Here is a 21,755-nt window from a genome sequence, read left to right on the forward strand (position 1 = left end):
ATGGCTTGGTTTTTGCTCTGACATGCACTGTCAACTGTGGGACCTTATATAGACAGGTGTGTGTTCCTTTCCAAATCATGTTCAATCAATTGAATTTGCCACAGGTTGACTCCAATAAAGTTGTAGAAACATCTCAAGGATGATCAATGGAAACAATTTTAGTCTCATAGCGAAGGGTCTGAATACTTTAAAAAGGTATTATTTTAATTTATTTTTATATACATTTGCAAAAATGTCTAAACCTGTTTTTACTTCGTCATTATGGGGTATTGTGTGTAGATTGATGAAGAATGAAAAAATATATAAAAATCAATTTTAGAACAAGGCTGTAACATAACAAAATTTGGAAAAAGTGAAGGGGTCTGAATACTTTCCGAATGCACTCTATATTCAGCATGACTCTTCAGAAAACAGCTTCAAAGTGTTTTTTCATGTCGTTTTGGAACTAATCTATTCATTTAATACATTCAATTATTTAGCTGCAATGAATAATGAATCATAGGTCTAATTAATGTCATTTGACCCAATATTCTGTCCAGAGATCAGCAAATTAACCCTGATTTATGTTTCAAATTACATTTTAAAACAGTTTAGTATGGTTTTGCATAAGGACAATTTAAGATATTCTTCTGTTATTTAATATGGTGTTTTATTTTAGCAAGAAATTGAATATAGAATATATTCTATTTATTTTAGTTGTTCTACCAGTTACCAACATATTGTTCAATGTTTTAAAAACAAATAAAGCCCAGTGGTTATTCTGTGACTTTAGCTAATACGCATTCTTTTTTTTTTTGCCGTGATATCGTTTTGGTATTGCGTATCATTTCGGTATCGTGATACTACACATGGTATCGGTATCGACGTTACAAATCTGGTATCGTGACAACACTATTGGACTGTCACCAAACCTACAGCACTGGAACAGTACCATACCTAACCCCTCTGTGTCCTGTGTGAATGCTGCAGTATAAAGCAGTTTGTGCCTGTGTGTGTGGTAGTTAGCTGACCCCTAGCAGCCCAGTGTGAGACCTACGTCATTAATCACTGATATCCCAGTGTTCACACAGCTGCCACTCTTTCACTCCCTCCATCCCCCTATCCTACCTCCCTCCCCTATCCTCCTCCCTCCCTCTCGACATTTAAATTTAGCTCACATAGCAGAATGAATTAAAGTTCTGTACATTCTGCCAACTGCTCCAAACTCTCTCTCTACATGTCTCTTCCCTCCCTTCTGTCTTTCCTGCTTCCTTTCTAGTCCCATCCATCTATCAACCCGCCTCTGTTTTCACCCATACCTCCTGTTGAGCTCTCTCTTTCTCCTCGGTCTGCCCTTCCTCTGCACCTCTCTTTCTTCCCTCACCGCTCACCACTGTTTTCACACACAAACCTCCTGTCAAGCTATCCCTCTCTTCCTTCTCTCCCTCTCTTTTTTTCTGTCCGTCCCTCTTGTCTTGTCTGTTTGTCCTGCTCTGTGCCCATGTTGATGTGGCACACAGAGAGGGGCCCTTGGGTTGGCATGGTACCCTGGCACAAGTGCCCAAACCTTCGTTACAGCCCCCCGCGTTCCCCCCTTCCAATGTACACATCTTAATTTACAGTCATCCATATTTTATTTCTCTCAATGTACCCCCCCCCCCCCCCCTCTCTCTCAACGTACCCACTCTCCCTCTCTCATTCCCATGATAACATAGTGATCTGTTTGTATGGGTTCTTAGCTTCGTCCCATACTGACTCAGTCTAGAGTGGGCTTCCCCTCCCTCCTCTTTCACTTTCCTCTCTTTCTCACTCTTTCTGTTATTCCTTCTCTCACGTGCTCTGCAGAATCTCATATTTTATTATTCTATGTTCGCTTGTTCACCCTCTTTTTCTCTCCCTCTCATAGACTCATACACACACACACACACACACACACTGTAACAGCAGGAAAAAGTGTTCTACTCCCTGGGAAATCCTCTACATGTTATTGTGCAGTGTTATGTTAAGGAAGGTCGCTGATAGAGGAAAACGCACATCTCGGACTCTCCCTTTCAGACTCCCTTTACGCTTTCTCTTTCAATATCCAGCTTTTTTTCTTGACACTCTCTCTCAGATGAAAGAGAGCACACACTTATCTCTCATGTTGTCTCTTCAATCTTCCACTCACTCAGTCTCACACTCATTAGCTGCAGTAAGCGATAGCGTGCTGGGTCAGTGCTGTGCTTGGTCTTTTAGGGTTGACCAGTTGAACCGCGGCCAGCTCATTACTTGCCCGCTGTGTGTGTGTGTTCAGGTCTCCAGTGCTGGCCCTGCATCCTAAGCCCCTAATTTGGGACCCCTCACTGGCACTGCCTGCCTTGTGCTGTCGGCACGTACCACACAGAGCTGCATGCAATACACCAAAGGGGTTAGCTTAGGCCATAGTGGCCTCTGTACCGCTGTCAGTAACTTGACATACAGGGATGCAGGGCTGTGCAGAACCTGGCTGGTAGCTCTTGGGGGGAAAGACAGAGTGTATCTCACCACAGCAGGTCAGGAACAAAGAGAAGAGACAATGAATCTGAGACCCCTTTATAACATCTGAGTTGTTTGGATTCAAAATCTTGAGTTGTTGACCAATAGCATTACTGTTGCGTTAACCTCCAATCAGACATCAGACCTACAGGATGTTATCACAACAGAACCTCTGCTAACCAAGGGTGTAACATAACTCTGGTTGGAGAGAGCAACACAGAGAAGGCTGAATTCCTGGGAAGATAATAACTCCTCTTACATAGAGTTGATAAGTCACTTCAGTGGCTGAGTTGCCCTACATAATCCGCCCTTGAACACATCTGATTCTGGATCAGACAGAAGTGTTCAAAACTGGACGGCCAGCGCTGTAGTCACTGTAGACAATCTTCAGAGCAGCAGTTCACGTTCCTAGCTGCATCACTTCAGGAGTGTCCTTGTGCCGGGTAGCATTGTCTTCTTTAGATATGCAAATGTACTTAGGTAACACATTCCTGCAAACAAGCTAGAGAAGGAATGCTCCATTCTTCTTGTGAGAGCAAAACACAGAACTGAAGGTGCATCACAAAATCACAGATTGATTCAACATTTCAATGAACATAGACTATTTTATCTGATTGGATTGGTCAATAGCAACTTCAGATGTGGTTTTATCAAGTTTGTCAGATTAATATAAAAGATGATCAGAGATCACTGCATCATAAAATACATAAAAACTCTCCAACTCTCCTCCCTTTCAGAGAAAATGTATTTGCCTTGAACATGAGAAAATAAACTAAAGAACCAGAATTTTTAAATCAAGAAAAATTATTGAAGTGAAATCAAAACAACTTTCAAGCAACTGGTTTCACAAGCAATTTGAAAATGAAGTGTATCTCAGTTTACAGCACAAAACAATAGCATACCAATGGTGAACATCCTACATTTTAGGATTAAGCTCCAAATCTACACTAATCCTGTACATAGAATCGAGACTGTCTGCCAAACCCTAAATCCCAACATCTATGCATTGTGTGACCACTTCTCTGACAAGAGTTGCAAAACCCAACTAAATAGTTGGTTTTACTCTGTGGGACAGAAGGCTAAAATGAAGAGGAGGATTTCCTCTGCCTAGGTTCCGACAGTGCCTGACCATTACAACAAGGCTTTGTGGGCTGTTTGGAATTAGTCTCTGTACCTGTCCTAATAGCTGCAATAGAGGCTGTTTGGGATTAGTCTCTGTACCTGTCCTAATAGATGCAATAGAGGCTGTTTGGGATTAGTCTCTGTACCTGTCCTAATAGCTGCAATAGAGGCTGTTTGGGATTAGTCTCTGTACCTGTCCTAATAGCTGCAATAGAGGCTGTTTGGGATTAGTCTCTGTACCTGTCCTAATAGCTGCAATAGAGGCTGTTTGGGATTAGTCTCTGTACCTGTCCTAATAGCTGCAATAGAGGCTGTTTCGGTAGCTTGGCCCGCTCACACACTAGAGAGCGGCGTGGACACGCACACCACACCAGTAGGTCGGACTGACTGTGCGTCCATCCTGCTATCTGTATCCAAGTCAGACAAGTCGCTTTGGAGCCTATTTGTGCTTTGTTCTAACAAATCTCGCTGCGCGTCATGTAGAAATGACCTAGTCAGATCATGCTCTTTTTCGCATGCTTGAAGTTCTGACTGCAACTGCTTTATTTTGCGCTCTGATGTCCTCTGGGACAACACAGTGGTATCAAGCATGTTCATCGCTAGTTTGCTGTGTCACAAATAGTTTTCCCTTAGTCAAAACACAGCAAGCTTTAGAATTGACATCCTCTTACATTTTTTCTTATGCATGCCAATACATTTCCAGTACTGAAGAATTGCATCCCTAGTCGAATCAAATGTGAGACCGTTCTTGCCTTTTTTTAAATCAAATAATTAATACGAGTCGATTGCTGAATCTATTGGCATAAACTCACTATTTACTGTAATTGGGTAATATTTTATAAAAATGCATATTACACTGAGTGTACAAAACATTAGGAACACCTTCCTAATATTGAGTTGCACCCCCTTTTTGCCCTCAACAGCCTCAATTCATTGGGGCATGGACTCTACAAGGTGTCGAAAGCTGGCCCATGTTGACTCCAATGCTTCCCACAGTTGTGTCAAGTTGGTTGGATGTCCTTTGGGTGGTGGACCATTCTTGATACACACAGGAAACTGTTCAGCGTGAAAATCCCAGCAGCGTTGCAGTTCTTGACACACTCAAACCGGTGTGCCTGGCAACTACTACCATACCCTGTTCAAAGGCAATTAAATATTTTGTCTTGCACATTCACCCTCTGAATGGCACACGTATATACAAGTCTCAATTGTCTCTTGGCTTAAAAATCCTTCTTTAACCTGGCTCCTCCCCAATATGCAAGAGACTGTAGTTAAGTTACATGAATTGTCTATCAAGAAAAGTCAGTTGTCTATCAAAAGCAAATAGACATATCATTGTAAAATGAACTATACGTTATACAAGGCATAAACTTAAATAACAAGGCAATACTGACATTAATTAAATATTAAGTATCTGAGCAGAGCGGAAGACAAAGAATCCATGGCTTGTGCCATGGCCAATAGCTCTTGGGGGAGAGAGAGAAAGAGTATATCTCACCACAGCAGGTCAGGAACAAAGAGAAGAGACAATGAATCTGAGACCCCTTTATAACATCTGAGTTGTTTAGATTCAAAATCTTGAGTTGTTGACCAATAGCATTACTGTTGCGTTAACCTCCAATCAGACATCAGACCTACAGGATGTTATCACAACAACCTCTGCTACCCAGAGGTGTGACAGAATGGGGGATGGAGAGAGCAACACAGAGAAGGCTAAATTCCCTGGAAGATAATAAACTCTGTTGCATACAGTTGAGTCACTTCGGGGGCAGGGGTGCCCTACAGGGGTGGAAGTGGGGCTCTAAATGGGACTTTCTATTGGCTGCCTGAGACAACAGCCAATTTTGTCCTCATCTTTTCCTCTCACCGTCTCTCTGGCCACATCTTAAAATACTTAGATGGCCTCCTCTGACCACTGAGTTCTCTGGACATGACATACAGCAGAAGGCTAGGGTGGTGGAATTCTAGGATGCATCTCAATAGTCTAAAATGGCTTCCTCATCTGTTCTCTATTGAGATTCACCCCTATTCAGCCAAGGCAGAAGAATACCTAAATTCTCAATTCGAGGGGCTCTAACAATACTGGGACATAGCCACACTGCTCAGTTGTCCACTCCAGCACACTGTGCAGGTCAGGGTCAGAGTTCAGAGGTCACAGAGAGAGCAGCAAGGTCACACTCCTATTGACCCTGTCTGATTTGGTTGTTTGTGTTTGGTCAGAGACCAGTGTTCGCCTGATCCTTGTCAGACACTTGTTTGTCAGGTGAAGATGAGCTTCCATCAACCTGTGTTCATGTCTTATACTTGTCTTATTCATATCTATATCTTATTCAAATCTATATACATTTGCTACTGCCTCTGCCACTGTCCTGTGTCTCAACCATTGTTTAGTCCCAGTTAGGCTTGGGCGGTATCCAGATGGTGATACCTTCATACTGACCTTGTGCCATACCAGGATATTCAGTAGTATGGAACTGATCACAAGGGGCGCTGTTTTTAAACCCCACTGATACTGTTATCCAAAGGTTAGCAATGCTAACAAGTACATGTAAAATCCCATAGAGAATGCTAACTAAATGCTGATGAGCGCATTGCGAACATTCTGTACAGTTTCTGACCTAAACTATACAAGTAACTCAAAAATGCTACTCACATTTTGCTGCACGCACAAAACAAATATTTGCCAGCAAGGCTCTTGATCCAGGAGGGTATTCTCTGCTGTTACCAAGCGAATGCTTGATTTTGGAGAAGCTAATCACTTAGCTATCTAGCTAACTAGCTATTAAATTAGCAAACCAAATGCACAACTGCAGAGCATTTAGCACATTTTAGACAGTTAACTTAATAGTTATAAGATATCTAGCTGGCAAACAGTTGTGAATTCCATACTGTAATTAAATCACCTGGCGCATGCTGCACAACAGTGAGTGACTCACAAGGCTCCAGTCTCTCGTCGTTGTGTGCTTGTAAACTGTAAGCTTCATAATAATGTGACAGGTGAAATTAAGAACTCAATGTTCTTTATCTCCTAACGTATTACACAAGTTGACTGCAGATATTTACTTAAAAAGTAGCTACAAATATTCAAATGAATGAATTAAAAAACAAACAGTATTGACGGTATTGAAAAACCGTCCCGTGGCTTTTTCCAAATACCCCGGTATATGGTATACCGAGCAAGCTTAGTCCCAGTAAGACGTAATTCCCCTCACCCAGGCCTTGTCCTGCCTCCTGCCCCATCTAAGACCTTGGTCAGGGGGGTGAGTCGAGCACATATCTTCAATTCATCTGGGATCAATTAAACCAGCCAGGCACGCAGAGCCGAGTGCCTATTTCTGAGCTGCCTATACTTGGCATAATTATAGGGTTTCAACTCACCATGGCTTTGTTCTGGAAGTGTGTATTTGTTTCTTCTTCTTTGGTCTTCTTTGTACATTCCGGTTTGTTGAGCGGCGTCCACATCCTCATCTGTGAAAAGCTATTTCCGACATCTTTTTTTTTCCGGGCCTCTTATTGCTTTTCCGCCGCGTTTTGAAGTTTCTTTGCTTAAATAAAATGTTGGGCTGAAGATCGTCAATGTAGCCGCAGAGCGCAGCTTAGAATCTTGGGTAATGGAGGTCAGTGTCTGAAGTCAAAAACCAAAATCTCTTCCGCTCCTCACACCCATTTTCCCTCTCTCCGTTCTCTTTTTTTTTAGCACTCTTGCATTCTTTCCAATCCTTCTCTTTCTCTCTTGCTGCAACTCCTTCTCCTTGGATATTCTCCTTATAGATCAGGTGCTTTGTAAATCCGGTAATGACTTTGCTAACAAGTAATGCTGCGGACTTGTCCTGTAGCGCGCGCACACATACACACACACATACACACACACACACACACACACACACACACGTAGACTGTTCAATTCAACCTCTTATCTGATAAGCCTGGGACAGGACAGACAGTCTCAAACGCTCCCCGCTGCTCCGCTGAGCTGAGCAGCCTGTGTTTACTCTACTGAGGCGTTTGTCATCAGCTCCATCATGCTGCTCTTTACTCATACTGTATAAGGTCAAGCAGCTCCTTCCTCTGAGCAGAGGCACATGTGCTCTTATCTGGCAAACACAAATACATGCTCTTGCACATACACACACATACGCATCAGACTATTATACACACACATGCACAGATGACACACATCAAACTACTGTAGTGTTCAGGCATACACATACACCTTTTTTTTGACAGAGTACTCAGCTGCCTATCGATCTGAACATCAAGCTACTGGACCTAATGTACCACAGGTTATCTAACTTTATCTCTGTGTCTATCTGTCTGGCTGTCTATCTTATCTTTCGATCCATACTATGTATCTCTTTCTATCACGCTTTCGACTGCTATCGCTCGACCTTGCTAAAAGCTGCTTCCCTCTGTATCTGTCACAGGTCTTTTCCAGTTCTCCCCTGTTCTTTTTCTCCATTTCTCCCCACATTTCACTCTTTATTTCCTCCTCCCACTGTTTCTTAGACAGCATCACATTCCCAAATGAATGTCTATAAATAGCTTGGTGGTGTGGCTGAGTGTAGCTTGGTGGCAGCTGTGTTTACATGGGGCCAATGCTGGCTGCTACCTCCATCTCCGCCATCATCTCCACTGCCATCATCTCCACCGCCATCATCTCCATCTCCACCTCCATCATCTCTTTCTCCATCATCTCTACCTCATCATCTCTACCTCCATCTTCTCTACCTCCATGTGTCCCTGTCATCTGGGGGTGGCCAGCGCTATCTTCGGCTAGCTGTGTTTAGCCAACAAACACTAGGCTCACACTATAGGGGAGATATTCTTAGGAATGTTCTACCTGTTCAGAATGTCCCTGTTCAGGAAATAACTCTCTGACCCTTCAAGGAACGCTGTTGCATACACTGTGTGAGATCCGGTGTGTCTACTGCATTTGTATGCATGTATATTAGACTGGTGAACTGGTACTGATATTAGAGAGTGTGTGTGTGTGTGTGTGTGTGGGTGGTTGGGTGGGTACAGGTAGTGAAAATTAAAGTGTCTGTAAATCAGTGAATGTGTGTATGCATATTAGTCTGGTAAACTGGTACTGAGTGTCAGTGTAAATCAAGGAATGTGTGTATGCTGCATAAATAATGTGGAGACTGTATGCTGCAGAAATGCCCTGTGATAAATGTTGGTTCCAGCGACTTATATCTTATGCCCTTGTTTTGTGTAATGAGTGTGTGCATGTGTGTGGGTGGGATAAGGGAGGTTTTTATGGAAGATGAGATTAAAGTGAAGGTCCTCTTGGTACAGGAACCTGTGTGTGCATCTGACATTTGTGTGTGATAATTTCTGTGTGTGTGTGTGTGTGAAGTGACTGATATGGTGACCTGTACGTGTGTTGTGTTGTGGATGAGTGAGTGTGTAAAGGGGAGGGGTGAGGGCGGTGGCTTCAGAAGCCTGGCGGCAGACTCCGATGACCTCTAACCCCTAACCTGGGAGGAGGTCCAGTCAGTCGGGGAATAACACAAACACCCAGAGTCAGCACAATTAGCTTAGCTGGCATACTCCCCAACCATGTCTCTCTCTCTCTCCCTCCCTCTCCCTCCCGCTCTCATATATATTATCTGTCCTTAGACCTGTTGTTCTGGCTGATACAGTCCTATACACTAGATAGGGCCTGGAATTTTTACTGACTTAAATAGACCATCCATTTCAGACCAGGCATACGCCTCGATCAGACTGACATCGTCATTGCGTTTTTGGTACACCAGAAGTACATTCATTTTCAATGGAATGCTGCGTTTGCGATGCAGAGGCAGTTGCAGTGCGTTCTGTGTGGCATGTACGTTGGATTTATCTAACATATGCATCAAATTGTATGCGCAGACTTGACAGAACTAGTAGCAAAAGGTGAATGTTGAACTTTGGTTGCACACATAGCCACAAAACATGTTGGATTACATCATGAAAAAAGTTTGACTGCAGAATTTATTACGCAGCATTGATGCAATAACGTTGTCATTCTGATTGAGGCGTTAGACTGCCATTGCAATGTGCTGGTGTGACTCATTCAGTCAACAAGATGTGTAAGTAAAATAGTGTTGTAGTAAATAGGGTTGTCTAGTCTGATAACCAGTCCATGCTGGAAGTACATGGCATGTTGTTTTTATGTGTATGTATTGCACAGGAGGCTGCTGAGGGGAGGACGACTCATAATAATGGCTGGAATGGAGTGAATGGAAACCATGTATTTGATGTGTTCGATACCGTTCCATTAATTCCATTCCAGCCATTACTATGAGCCTGTCCACCCCAATTAAGATGTCACCAGCCACCTGTGTGGATTACCTACTGCTCTCCCTTAATAACCCTTTCTGTGTGTTCTTCCAGATGTATGGTCGATACACCCAGGAGCTGGGGGTGTATGCTAAAGAAGAGGCAGCTCGCATGAGGGAGGAGGGGCGGAGGCGCTCGGTCACAGAACGCTCACGCTCCCTGGAACTCCTGGAGTACAACAAGGGCCGCTGTGCTAAGTGTCGCCGTGAGTACTGACCAATACTGACCACTCAAGCTGACGTACTGTAACCACACCGTATTCTCTGACCACGTTTCTCGCTCTCTCTGACTGTCCTTTTTACTGTGAAACATGCCTCACTTCACATCAACTTTCCCAGATACCATGTAGTGAGATTTTTACTAACAAAAGACAACTGGAATGTATTGAAGGAGTGATTTGAGGGGAGAGTTTTGGAGTGTTTGTGCAGTCAGTGTGTGCATGTGTGTTTGCATGTGTGTGAGCCACCTCATTCCATGTACTGTTGATGGTGATAATAGTGATTATGTTTGTGTTTGGGTGACTGAAAAGGACATCTCCACTGTGTACAAGGACACTATTTGTACTGGGACACAAAACAAGACGCCACACCAGTCTAAATGCTGCAGGGGTATTCAACTGGGGGTCCGCGGAGGTACTGCAGGGGGTCTGCAAAAAAGGAAATGATACATCAGGAAAGCAGAACTTAATATTTGGTACAGAAACCTTTGTTTGCAATTACAGAGATCATAAGTTTCCTGTAGGTCTTGACCAGGTTTGCACACACTGCAGCAGGGATTTTGGCCCACTCCTCCATACAGACCTTCTCCAGATCTTTCAGGTTTCGGGGCTGTCGCTGGGCAATACGGACTTTCAGCTCCCTCCAAAGATTTTCTATTGGGTTCAGGTCTGGAGACTGGCTAGGCCACTCCAGGACCTTGAGATGCTTCTTACGGAGCCACTCCTTAGTTGCCCTGGCTGTGTGTTTCGGGTCGTTGTCATGCTGGAAGACCCAGCCACGACCCATCTTCAATGCTCTTACTGAGGGAAGGAGGTTGTTGGCCAAGATCTTGCGATACATGGCCCCATCCATCCTCCCCTCAATACGGTGCAGTTGTCCTGTCCCATTTGCAGAAAAGCATCCCCAAAGAATGATGTTTCCACCTCCATGATTCACTGTTGGGATGGTGTTCTTGGGGTTGTACTCATCCTTCTTCTTCCTCCAAACACGGCGAGTGGAGTTTAGACCAAAAAGCTCTATTTTTGTCTCATCAGACCACATAACCTTCTCCCATTCCTCCTCTGGATCATCCAGATGGTCATTGACAAACTTCAGATGGGCCTGGACAAACTGTTATTGGATGGTTGGGAGAAGTTGCTCTCGGAGGATGTGTTGGTACCATTCTTTATTCATGGCTGTGTTCTTAGGCAAAATTATGAGTGAGCCCACTCCCTTGGCTGAGAAGCAACCCCACACATGAATGGTCTCAGGATGCTTTACTGTTGGCATGACACAGGACTGATGGTAGCGCTCACCTTGTCTTCTCCGGACAAGCCTTTTTCCGGATGCCCCAAACAATCGGAAAGGGGATTCATCCAAGAAAATGACTTTACCCCAGTCCTCAGCAGTCCAATCCCTGTACCTTTTGCAGAATATCAGTCTGTCCCTGATGTTTTTCTTGGAGAGAAGTGGCTTCCTCGATGCCCTTCTTGACACCAGGCCATCCTCCAAAAGTCTTCGCCTCACTGTGCGTGCAGATGCACTCACACCTGCCTGCTGCCATTCCTGAGCAAGCTCTGCACTGGTGGTGCCCCGATTCCGCAGCTGAATCAACTTTAACAGACGGTCCTGGCACTTGCTGGACTTTCTTGGACGCCCTGAAGCCTTCTTCACAACAATTGAACCACTCTCCTTGAAGTTCTTGATGATCCGATAAATGGTTGATTTAGGTGCAATCTTACTAGCAGCAATATCCTTGCCTGTGAAGCCCTTTATGTGCAAAGCAATGATGACGGCACGTGTTTCCTTGCAGGTAACCATGGTTAACAGAGGAAGAACAATGATTTCAAGCACAGCACCACCCTCCTTTTAAAGCTTCCAGTCTATTATTCTAACTCAATCAGCATGACAGAGTGATCTCCAGCCTTGTCCTCGTCAACACTTTCACCTGTGTTAACGAGAGAATCACTGACATGTTGTCAGCTGGTCCTTTTGTGGCAGGGCTGAAATGCGGTGGAAATGTTTTTGGGGAAGTGCTCATCAAGCCAATCCAACTTGTGGGAGGTGCTTCAGGAAGCATGAGGTGAAATCTCTTCCGATTATTTCACTAGCAAAGATTTTTCTTTTATATTGCATACCTGCAGTAGACAAGAGGAGAATATCTTCTTTCTAATGATGTCAACTTTATTTCTCAACTCGAAAAAGCACCTGCAAATAGGCTACTAGTCAATAGGCTACCAGTGTGGCAAGTGCCACTGGCTGCTGGTAAGGTTTTTTGACTTGGACATACAAGGCTAACCTTTGTTTAACCAGCTAAACAGCTGCTCTTAATGAAAATGTGTTTCGGAGTTACCTTTCTAGCTAATAGGCTATGGTAGAGTTTACACTTCCTCTTCCAATTATACTGTGGGGAGTTCAAAATGATGAAAAACTATATACCAGATCTGTTCATTTTAAAATGTTTATTTCTCCTTGCCATTATCATCATTTACCTGATAAGACAAGATGTTATATAATTTTTTATTTTATTTATATTTTTTGCTAACGTATGATGGGGGTCCCTAAACAAGAAAAGGTTGAAGACCCCTGTAGGACTGGGCGATATATCAAATTACTTTAATGTATGTTTTAGTGTGAAATTCCAAATGCAAGAATCAAAGTAAATTTTTTCAGTTTTTAGCGTTTGTCCGCTTGTTCTCATGTCGTCTTTTTGTTCTCGTCTCCTTCGCTCCTTCTGTGCTGGGTGGACCTTCCCACTCATACACCAAGCCCCTCCCCCTGCTGACATTTACAACAATGAAGAAGAAAGATCACTTCTTCCTCTCTGACAAGTAGTTTGAACTCGTTATTTGCGTTTGAGGTTTTGTCCAACAGAATTGGTCATGTGGACACTGAAACACATTGAGACATTAGTTTACTGTAATAGAGGAGAACTTAACCTTTTTAACGATACCCTTTTTATGTCTCAACTCCCAAAATGTACAGAGAGCAGACCCTACTAATGTGAGAGTATCAATGAACATTGTTTCTGGAAAATTCCTGCTCAGTTTCTGTCAGACGCAGATTTGCGGTACCACATACCACTTGCAGCATTTTAGCCACAGACTGTTATGTGCCAACTGTCTAGTCTGTGTTTTATATATGTGCAATGAGCATTGGCATCTCAATCTGAGAAAAAAGCATATTCTTATCCAGGTAGGCCACTTTCAACATCTAAGCAAAGTGGACAGGCTAGTATGTTGTTGAAACAGTTGGAGACAGACCGGGTTTGTTCATAACAGTTCAACTGTTATACCTTGTTAGCTAGCTAATAGATCCAAGTTGGCTAGACTTGGAAAATAAAGACTAGCTGGGTATTCACTAGCACATGGGCTTGTGCTTGAGAGATTGTTAGAGACCTGTCTTAATTTTCTATAATGCCTGTTACAAGAAGTTGGTCATTATTAATGGGGATGTGCATTGTGAATGGTTCAGTTTTTTTTTACAAAAAGGCAATTTTCATAGACGGGCATGAAAGCTAGATCAGTGATTATTGCAACAAAAGCAGGTTAAACTATTTTGATAAAATAATGACAGTAGTGAGTCTTATGGTTGTGGAATAATTATATTTAGCCTATGTATAATACCACAAGCCCTTAATTCATTAGTTTATTGCTGACTGTTTTGAAATGCAGTGTATTGATTTTTATTGTGCAACAAGCTTGTTAAGAGTGTACAAAACATTATGAACTAATCTTTGAAATAGACTGACCAGGTGAATCCAGGTGAATCCAGGTTGAAGATATGATCCCATATTGATGTCACTTGTTAAATCCACTTCAATCATTGTTGAAGGGGAGGAGACAGGTTAAAGAAGGATTTTTAAGCCTTGAGATAATTGAGACATGGATTGTGTATGTGTGCCATTCAGAGGGTGAATGGGCAAGACAAAAGATTTAAGTGCCTTTTGAACGGGGTATGGTAGTAGATGCCAGGAGCACTGGTTTGAGTCAAGAACTGCAACGCTGCTGGGATTTTCACGCTGAACAGTTTCCCGTATGTATCAAGAATGGTCCACCACCCAAAGGACATCCAGCCAACTTGACACAACTGTGGGAAGCATTGGCGTCAACATGGGCCAGCATCCCTGTGGAACGCCTTCAACACCTTGTAGAGTCCATGCCCCAATGAATTGAGGCTGTTCTGAGGGCAAAAGGGGGTGGAGCAACTCAATATTAGGAAGGTGTTCTTAATGTTTTGTGCACACAGTGTATATTGTGAATCGGTCATGAGTTAGAAAAAATGTAGATATGATTTTTAGACCATATCGCCCAGCCATAGACCCCTGCTACAAGGGATTAAGTGCCACATGTTAAACTTGTTCCAGGTGATAAATCTGTGACATTCACATACAGTACATGTCCTTGGACAATCAGGTGTGTCTTGTGCATGTTAATGAGATCCGGACTAATAGAGCAGGACAGTTGAAATGGAACAATTGTTTACACTACACACACTATCAAAACAGCACAGAACTCTAATTTGTGTATGTCAGAGTTCAGTCACAGATCCCAGCTCATTGCATGTGAATGAAGTGCCCTCTACTGTTAATACGTGCTCATTGCAATTTGTTTCCCTGCTCACTTCTGCAGCAAGGTGTATGTGTGTACAGTAATTATTTGTGACAATTCTTTGTGTGTGTTAGGCTGAATATCTAAAATACTGCAAGAGAAGTTGGGGTGTGTGTGTGTGTGTGTGCATGCTTCTCAGCTCAGTGATTAGTTTCCAGTGTTGTGGCTGTATAGTGTTGACTCCGCTATAGTCTCCCTTCAACCTCTCAACACTCTGTTTTGTTCGGGGACATGATGCAACTGATGAATTCTTCATACCCAGTTAACACCAGATATCTTCCATGTAGACTCTGTCTTTTCCCCTGGAATGACAATAAGGGAAGGAGAGGCGCACACACACAGCTCTGCTCTATGACATTAGCTGTAGAGGGAGATACGGTGGTTTATTCTGTCACTGTGTGTTACTGTCACACAAACACTCCACTCTAGCGCGACAAAAGACACCTCTGCCTAGCTCGGCAGAATCTCTGTTTTCATTATTGCTCGCTTTCTCACACGAACACACACACACGCACACACACACACACTTTCTCTCTAGGATACACACACTCTCTTCCTCTCGTACGTACACACACACACAGAGTAAATTAAGCTGAACGTTGTAGCAGTGCCTCTCCCCTCATCACACTCAGTTCCAGCCTAGCGCTCCTGGGAGGTGTGTGTGTTGATGATGAGCTGCAGTGATGGGCCTCTGTCTATGCAACGGCTCTATACAGTTGCCTAGGTGTGTGTAATTGCCTATCTAGAGGAGAACATTTGGTAATGACATTCGCAGAACGAATTAGTATTATTTAAAGAGCACACTGAACACTTATCAATCAAATGTTACTTCTATATGGCACATTTTACAAGTACATTCTATCACAAAGTGAGTCATGCTATAATAAATTATTAATGTAGTGGAAGGGTTGCTATTGCATGGATATGCCAGTAGGGGGAAGAGTTGAGCTATAGAACAACTAGAGCGAAAGAGCAGGAGGATGGAGAGAGGAATCCATAGTTGAAAAAGAGAAACGGAGAGAGGACAGGAGAGTGAGGCTGAAATATACAGGCTGGTTCTGTGTTACCACGGTGTTGCGTTACCAGGGATACAGGGTGAAATCTCAACTACAGAGGTTTGGTTACGGTCGCTAGGATCAGCAAGGCTGGGTGGGGACTGTCAGGACGGGGGTACACACACAATTACATTTACATTTTAGTCATTTAGCAGACGCTCTTATCCAGAGCGACTTACAGGAGCAATTAGGGTTAAGTGCCTTGCTCAAGGGCACATCGACAAATTTTTCACCTAGTCGGCTCGGGGATTAGAACCAGCGACCTTTCGGTTACTGGCACAATGCTCTTAACCACTAAGCTACCTTTTCTCTCTTTTGACATTATTAGGATAATATGATAGTTTGATTCTGTCTTATTTTACTGTTTTACTAATCAAAAGTTCACAACAGATTTAATTACGTTAATTATTTTAATTATATAATTTTGGAGACGTAATAATAAACCAACTGATTTGAGGCCATCCACTTTTTGGTTTGCGGTTGAGGGAGATATTTGAAGTAGTGGTTATACAAGTATGTTCTGTGCGTACTTGTGTGTGTGTGTGTGTGAGTGAAACGGGGATTGTTGTGTAATGAATTCTGTTAAAAGAGCTCAGCCATGAGAACAGGCATGAAATATTCAGAGACTAGTCCACTGGACTAGCCGTCACAACACACACACATGGAGAGTCAGAAACGTTCACTCTCTCTTTCACACACACGCACAGGCTGATATTTTCCAGGTGGATCAGTGGGGGTCCCATGCGGGGGGGGGGGGTTGGAGGGGGGTCAAAGGTACCCCAGGGTTCTGTCTGTAGCCCAGTGGGGGTTGAGGGACTTGATGGGGGGGCAGATGACAGGCCTCAGGGTGCTGTCACTCACTCCTGCTGCTATTGATGTTACATGTCCCCAAGAGGGTACATTGTGCTAGGACACACACACACACACACACACACACACACAACATCTGCAGCTGTTTTTTCAGAGGAATGACACTGTGACAGTCTCTTTTCCTCTGTTCTGTCTTTCTCTACACATCTCCCTCTCTCCCCCTCTCTCTCCCCTCTCTCTCCCTCCTCTCTCTCTCTCCCCCCCCCCTCTCTCTCTCCCCCCCTCTCTCTCTCTCCCTCTCCCCTCTCTCTCTCCCCCTCGCTCTCTCTCTCTCTCTCCCCCACTCTCTCTCTCCCCCTCTTTCTCTTCCCCCTCTTTCTCTCCCCTCCCAGTCTCTCTCTGCCCCCCCGTCTCTCTCTCTCCTTCTCTCTCTCCCCTCTCTCAATCTCTCTCTGCCCCCTCGCTCTCTCTGCCCCATCTATCTCACGCTCTCTCTTCTCTCTCCCCTTCTCTTTCTCCCCACCTCTCTCCTTTTCTTCCTCCTCTCTCTCCCCCCTCCCTCCCTGTCTCTCTCGCCCCCCTTCTCTCGCTCTCTCTCTCCCCCTTCTCTCTTTCTCCCCCCCTCTCTCTTGCCCCACTATCTCTCTCGCCCCACTATCTCTCTCCCTCCACTATCTCTTTCTCCCACCTTTCTCTCTCTGCCCCCATATCTATCTTCCCCACATCTCTCTCTCTCTCTCTGACTCCTTCTCTCTCTCCCCCCTCCCCCCTCTTTCTTCTCTCTCTGCCCCTCTCTCTTGCTTTCTCTGCTCCCCCTTCTCTCTCTCCTCTCTCGCTCTCTTCTCTCTCTCCCCTTCTCTCGCTCTCTTCTCTCCCCTTCCCTCTCTCAAGCTCTCTCTCTCGCTCTCTCCCCCCTCTCTCTCCCCCCCTTCTCGATCTCTCTCTCTCTCTCTCTCTCTCTCTCTCTCTCTCTCTCTCTCTCTCTCTCTCTCTCTCTCTCTCTCTCTCTCTCTCTCTCTCTCTCTCTCTCTCTCTCCCCTCTTCTTTCTCCCCCTCTCTCTTTCTTCCCCCACTATCTCTTTCTCTGCCCCCGTCTCTCCTCTCTCTCTCTGACTCCTTCTCCCTCCCCCCTCTTTCTTCTCTCTCTCTTCCCCTCTCTCGCTCTCTCTCTGCTCCCCCTCTCGCTCACCCTTCTCTCTCGCTCCCCCTTCTCTCTCGCTCTCTCTTCTCTCTCCCCTTCTCCTGCTCTCTCTTCTCTCTCCCCTTCTCTCTCAAACTCTCTCTTCTCTCTCCCCTTCTCTCTCTCAAGCTCTCTCCCCCCTTCTCTCTCTCTCTCGCAGCCCTTGGCTCTCTGTTTTGGTATATTCATAGATCTCAGCTGTCCACCTGCTCCATTCTCAGTGCTCAGGGGGGTCAGTATGTTATTTAATTGGTTCCAAGAACACACAGGCACACACACGTTTTTCCCTGCAACCGGTGTGATGTCAGTAGGAGCACGGCATGGCGCCACACGTCACCATGGATACTAGCTGGCGCCAGCCCTCCTTCTCTCCGTCTCTCTGTCATCATCCATCCATCCCTCCCCTCCCTCAGTCCCCCTCTTCTTCCCATCTCTTGCTGCATTTCTTTGTCGGTCCTCTTTTTGTCTCCTTCTCTGGTCCCTCTCCTCTGGGCGGTGTGGTGAAAGGCATTCTGGGATAGACAGGCTAGTGAAGAGGCTGATAGGGCCAGGCAGGAGATGGACAAATGGGTTGTCATGGGAACAAACCGATGACATGGCTGTGCTGCTGTCACTTGTGGCACCGCTTGCATCACATCGCATTGCCATGCCAACCCCAGATGAACTACGTCTGTTTTCTCTCCCCTCTCATCAGCCAGTACACAACCTGCCTTTTCCTTGCATTTCCACTCTTTGTCTCTTTTTCTCTCTCACTCTATCTACTGTCTCCTGTTTTCTACTCGGACCACATGATAGACTTTTATCCCCTCTGTGATATAGAAATTCAGAGGCAACCAGGTTTTTGGCTAAAATGTCCTGGTACTGGGCAAAGTTCATGATGCCGTTGACCTTAACAAGGGCCCCAGGACCAGTGGAAGCAAAATAGCCCCCAAACATCAAAGATCCACCACCATACTTTACAGTAGGTATGGGGTTCTTTTCAACAAATGTAATCGCCTGCAGTTTGATAAACGACATTGGTATTTGGATTAGAACCGGTGCTATGGTCAGATTACATGAAAATTGAGCTCTTTGGCTGTGCACACTAGTGGTAGGTTTGGCGTCTCAAAAAAAGAGTACTTGTTCAACAAAATCTTTCTCTGAGCAATTGTATTAGTATAAAATAATATAAGTTCCCAATTGTTTTTTGCGTACAATATAGCTCTGTGTTTGTATTATTTATTTTATACAGTATTTTTTTGCTCATCTGTATCAAGGATGCCAATAATTTTGGACCTGACTGTATGTGCGTGGTGAGAGCGAGAGAGAGACAATATATGGCGCTACTTTGATAGAATTCTCTGCTCTGCTAAACCATCGTCTGTCACCATCATGATGTCATCGTCGATAGACGATACTAATCATAATATCGCCCAACCCTAGAGTGTGCGTATGGACAGTTACTTTCTAGTCTTAAGTGTAGTATTTCTAATGAAGGCTGACAGGAAAAAATATTCACCCTGGCCTTGTGTAACACGGACTCTTCAATATTCATATTGAACACACACACACCTTTTAACACCAACACTATAGCTCCACACAAACACGTGCTGTACTGTAGACAACCATCATAAAGACCCAGATTTCCAAAGAGTTGCCACCTGCTATTTCTCAGCACTGTTGAAAAATGAAACTATACACTTTTTTTAGGTCAACATGTTTATATTTTTTTCTCTCTTTAAAAATTGTCTCTTAACTTTGAGTTGTTGGTGCCAATGCTTAGTTAGTCATGCTTTTAAGACACCATGCTGTTTTGTCCCTTTTTAAAATTCCTACTGTACACACAAAAACACAAACACACTTTTTGAATATTCATGTGAAACACATGAGTGTGTCCTGTCAGTCTGTCGGACGCCATGCTGACTCACTGTGGGGGTGTGTGTACGTCACTTACATTCACCTGCTGGCCAAGACAGGAACGCGCGCACACACCACACACACACATATATATATATATATATATATATATATATATATATATATATATATACTACCGGTCAAAAGTTTTAGAACACCAGCTCATTCAAGGGTTTTTCTTTATTTTTACTATTTTCTACATTGTAGAATAATAGAGAAGACATCAAAACTATGAAATAACACACAGGGAATCATGCAAAAAAGTGTTAAACAAATCTAAATATATTTTATATAGATTCTTCAAATAGCCACCCTTTGCCTTGATGACAGCTTTGCACACTCTTGGCATTCTCTCAACCAACTTCATGAGCTAGTCACCTGGAATGCATTTCAATAACAGGTGTGCCTTCTTAAAAGTTAATTTGTGGAATTTCTTTCCTTCTTAATGCGTTTGAGCCAATCAGTTGTGTTGTGACAAGGTAAGGGGGGTATACAGAAGATAGCCCTATTTGGTAAAAGACCAAGTCCATATTATGGCAAGAACAGCTCAAATAAGCAAAGAGAAATGACGGTCCATCATTACTTTAAGACATGAAGCTCAGTCAATACGGAACATTTCAAGAACTTTGAACGTTTCTTCAAGTGAAGTCGCAAAAACCATCAAGCGCTATGATGAAACTGGCTCTCATGAGGACCAGCCTCAAACTGCAGCCCAAATAAATGCTTCATGGAGTTCAAGTAACAGACACATTTCAACATCAACTGTTCAGAGAAGACTGCGTGAATCAGGCCTTCATGGTCGAATTGCTGAAAAGAATCCACTACTAAAGGACACCAATAAGAAGAAGAGACTTGCTTGGGCCAAGAAACACGAGCAATGGACATTAGGCCCTTTAGGTCTAGAGTCCAAATTTGAAATGTTTGGTTCCAACCGCTGTGTCTTTGTGAGATGCGGTGTGGGTGAACGGATGATCTCTGCATGTGTATTTCCCACCGTAAAGCATGGAGGGGGAGGTGTTATGGTGTGGGGGTGCTTTGCTGGTGACAGTCTGTGATTTATTTAGAATTCAAGGCACACTTAACCAGCATGGCTACCACAGCATTCTGCAGCGATACGCCATCCCATCTGGTTTGGGCTTAGTGGGACTATCATTTGTTTTTCAACAGGACAATGACCCAACACACCTCCAGGCTGTGTAAGGGCTATTTGACCAAGAAGGAGAGTGATGTAGTGCCGCATCAGATGACCTGGCCTCCACAATCCCCCGACCTCAGCCAAATTGAGAGGGTTTGGGATGAGTCGGACGGCAGAGTGATGGAAAAGCAGCCAACAAGTGCTAAGCATATGTGGGAACTCCTTCAAGACAGTTGGAAAAGCATTCCAGGTGAAGCTGGTTCAGAGAGTGTGCAAAGCTGTCATCAAGGCAAAGGGTAGCTATTTGAAGAATCTCAAATATAAAATATATTTTGATTTGTTTAACACTTGTTTGGTTACTACATGATTCCATATGTGTTATTTCATAGTTTTGAGGTCTTCACTGTAGAAAACAGAAGATCAAAAGTCAAAGTAAAGAAAAACCCTTTGAATGAGTAGGTGTTCTAAAACTTTTGACCGGTTGTGTGTGTGTGTGTGTGTGTGTATATATATATGTGTATATATATATATACACACACACACACACACACACACACACACACACACACACACACACACACAGGTAACCAAGGGGACTAGGGCATGTGAATAAGGCAATCAATATTTTATTCAGTGCCACTGGGGCAGAGGTGTCTGCTGTGATCTTCACCTGCTGTAGTAGCACAGTGTCCCATTGCCATACACTCACTGGCTTTGCAACTTAGCCACTATTGCCATACACTCACTGGCTGTGCAACTTAGCCACTAGAAAAGTGAACTGAGCCAAAATGGCCACCCCTATAGCTATAGACTGGAGGGTTGTTTAGCAACAAAACCGATGCGTGCAACAACCGTGAAGCAAAACAGACAGGGTTGGCTTACAATCAAAGGATTGTTGACAACATGCAAGTTATATTTCCTCTTCAAATCTTT

The 21,755-nt window shown here is 43.9% G+C and overlaps 1 protein-coding gene across 1 annotated transcript in view; it reads left to right on the plus strand.

Moving 5' to 3' along the window:
• Window positions 1-21,755, plus strand: part of LOC311101845 (chloride channel protein 2-like) — a 169,727-nt gene that overhangs the window by 41,838 nt on the left and 106,134 nt on the right. The window contains exon 2 of the mRNA XM_084143056.1: window positions 9,994-10,144. Coding sequence (XP_083999182.1) covers window positions 9,994-10,144 — 151 coding nt within the window. The remainder of the gene's footprint in view (window positions 1-9,993; window positions 10,145-21,755) is intronic.

The sequence above is a fragment of the Coregonus lavaretus genome (genome assembly GCF_964263955.1).
Source record: "Coregonus lavaretus genome assembly, chromosome: 26".
In the NCBI taxonomy this organism is placed as follows: domain Eukaryota; kingdom Metazoa; phylum Chordata; class Actinopteri; order Salmoniformes; family Salmonidae; genus Coregonus; species Coregonus lavaretus.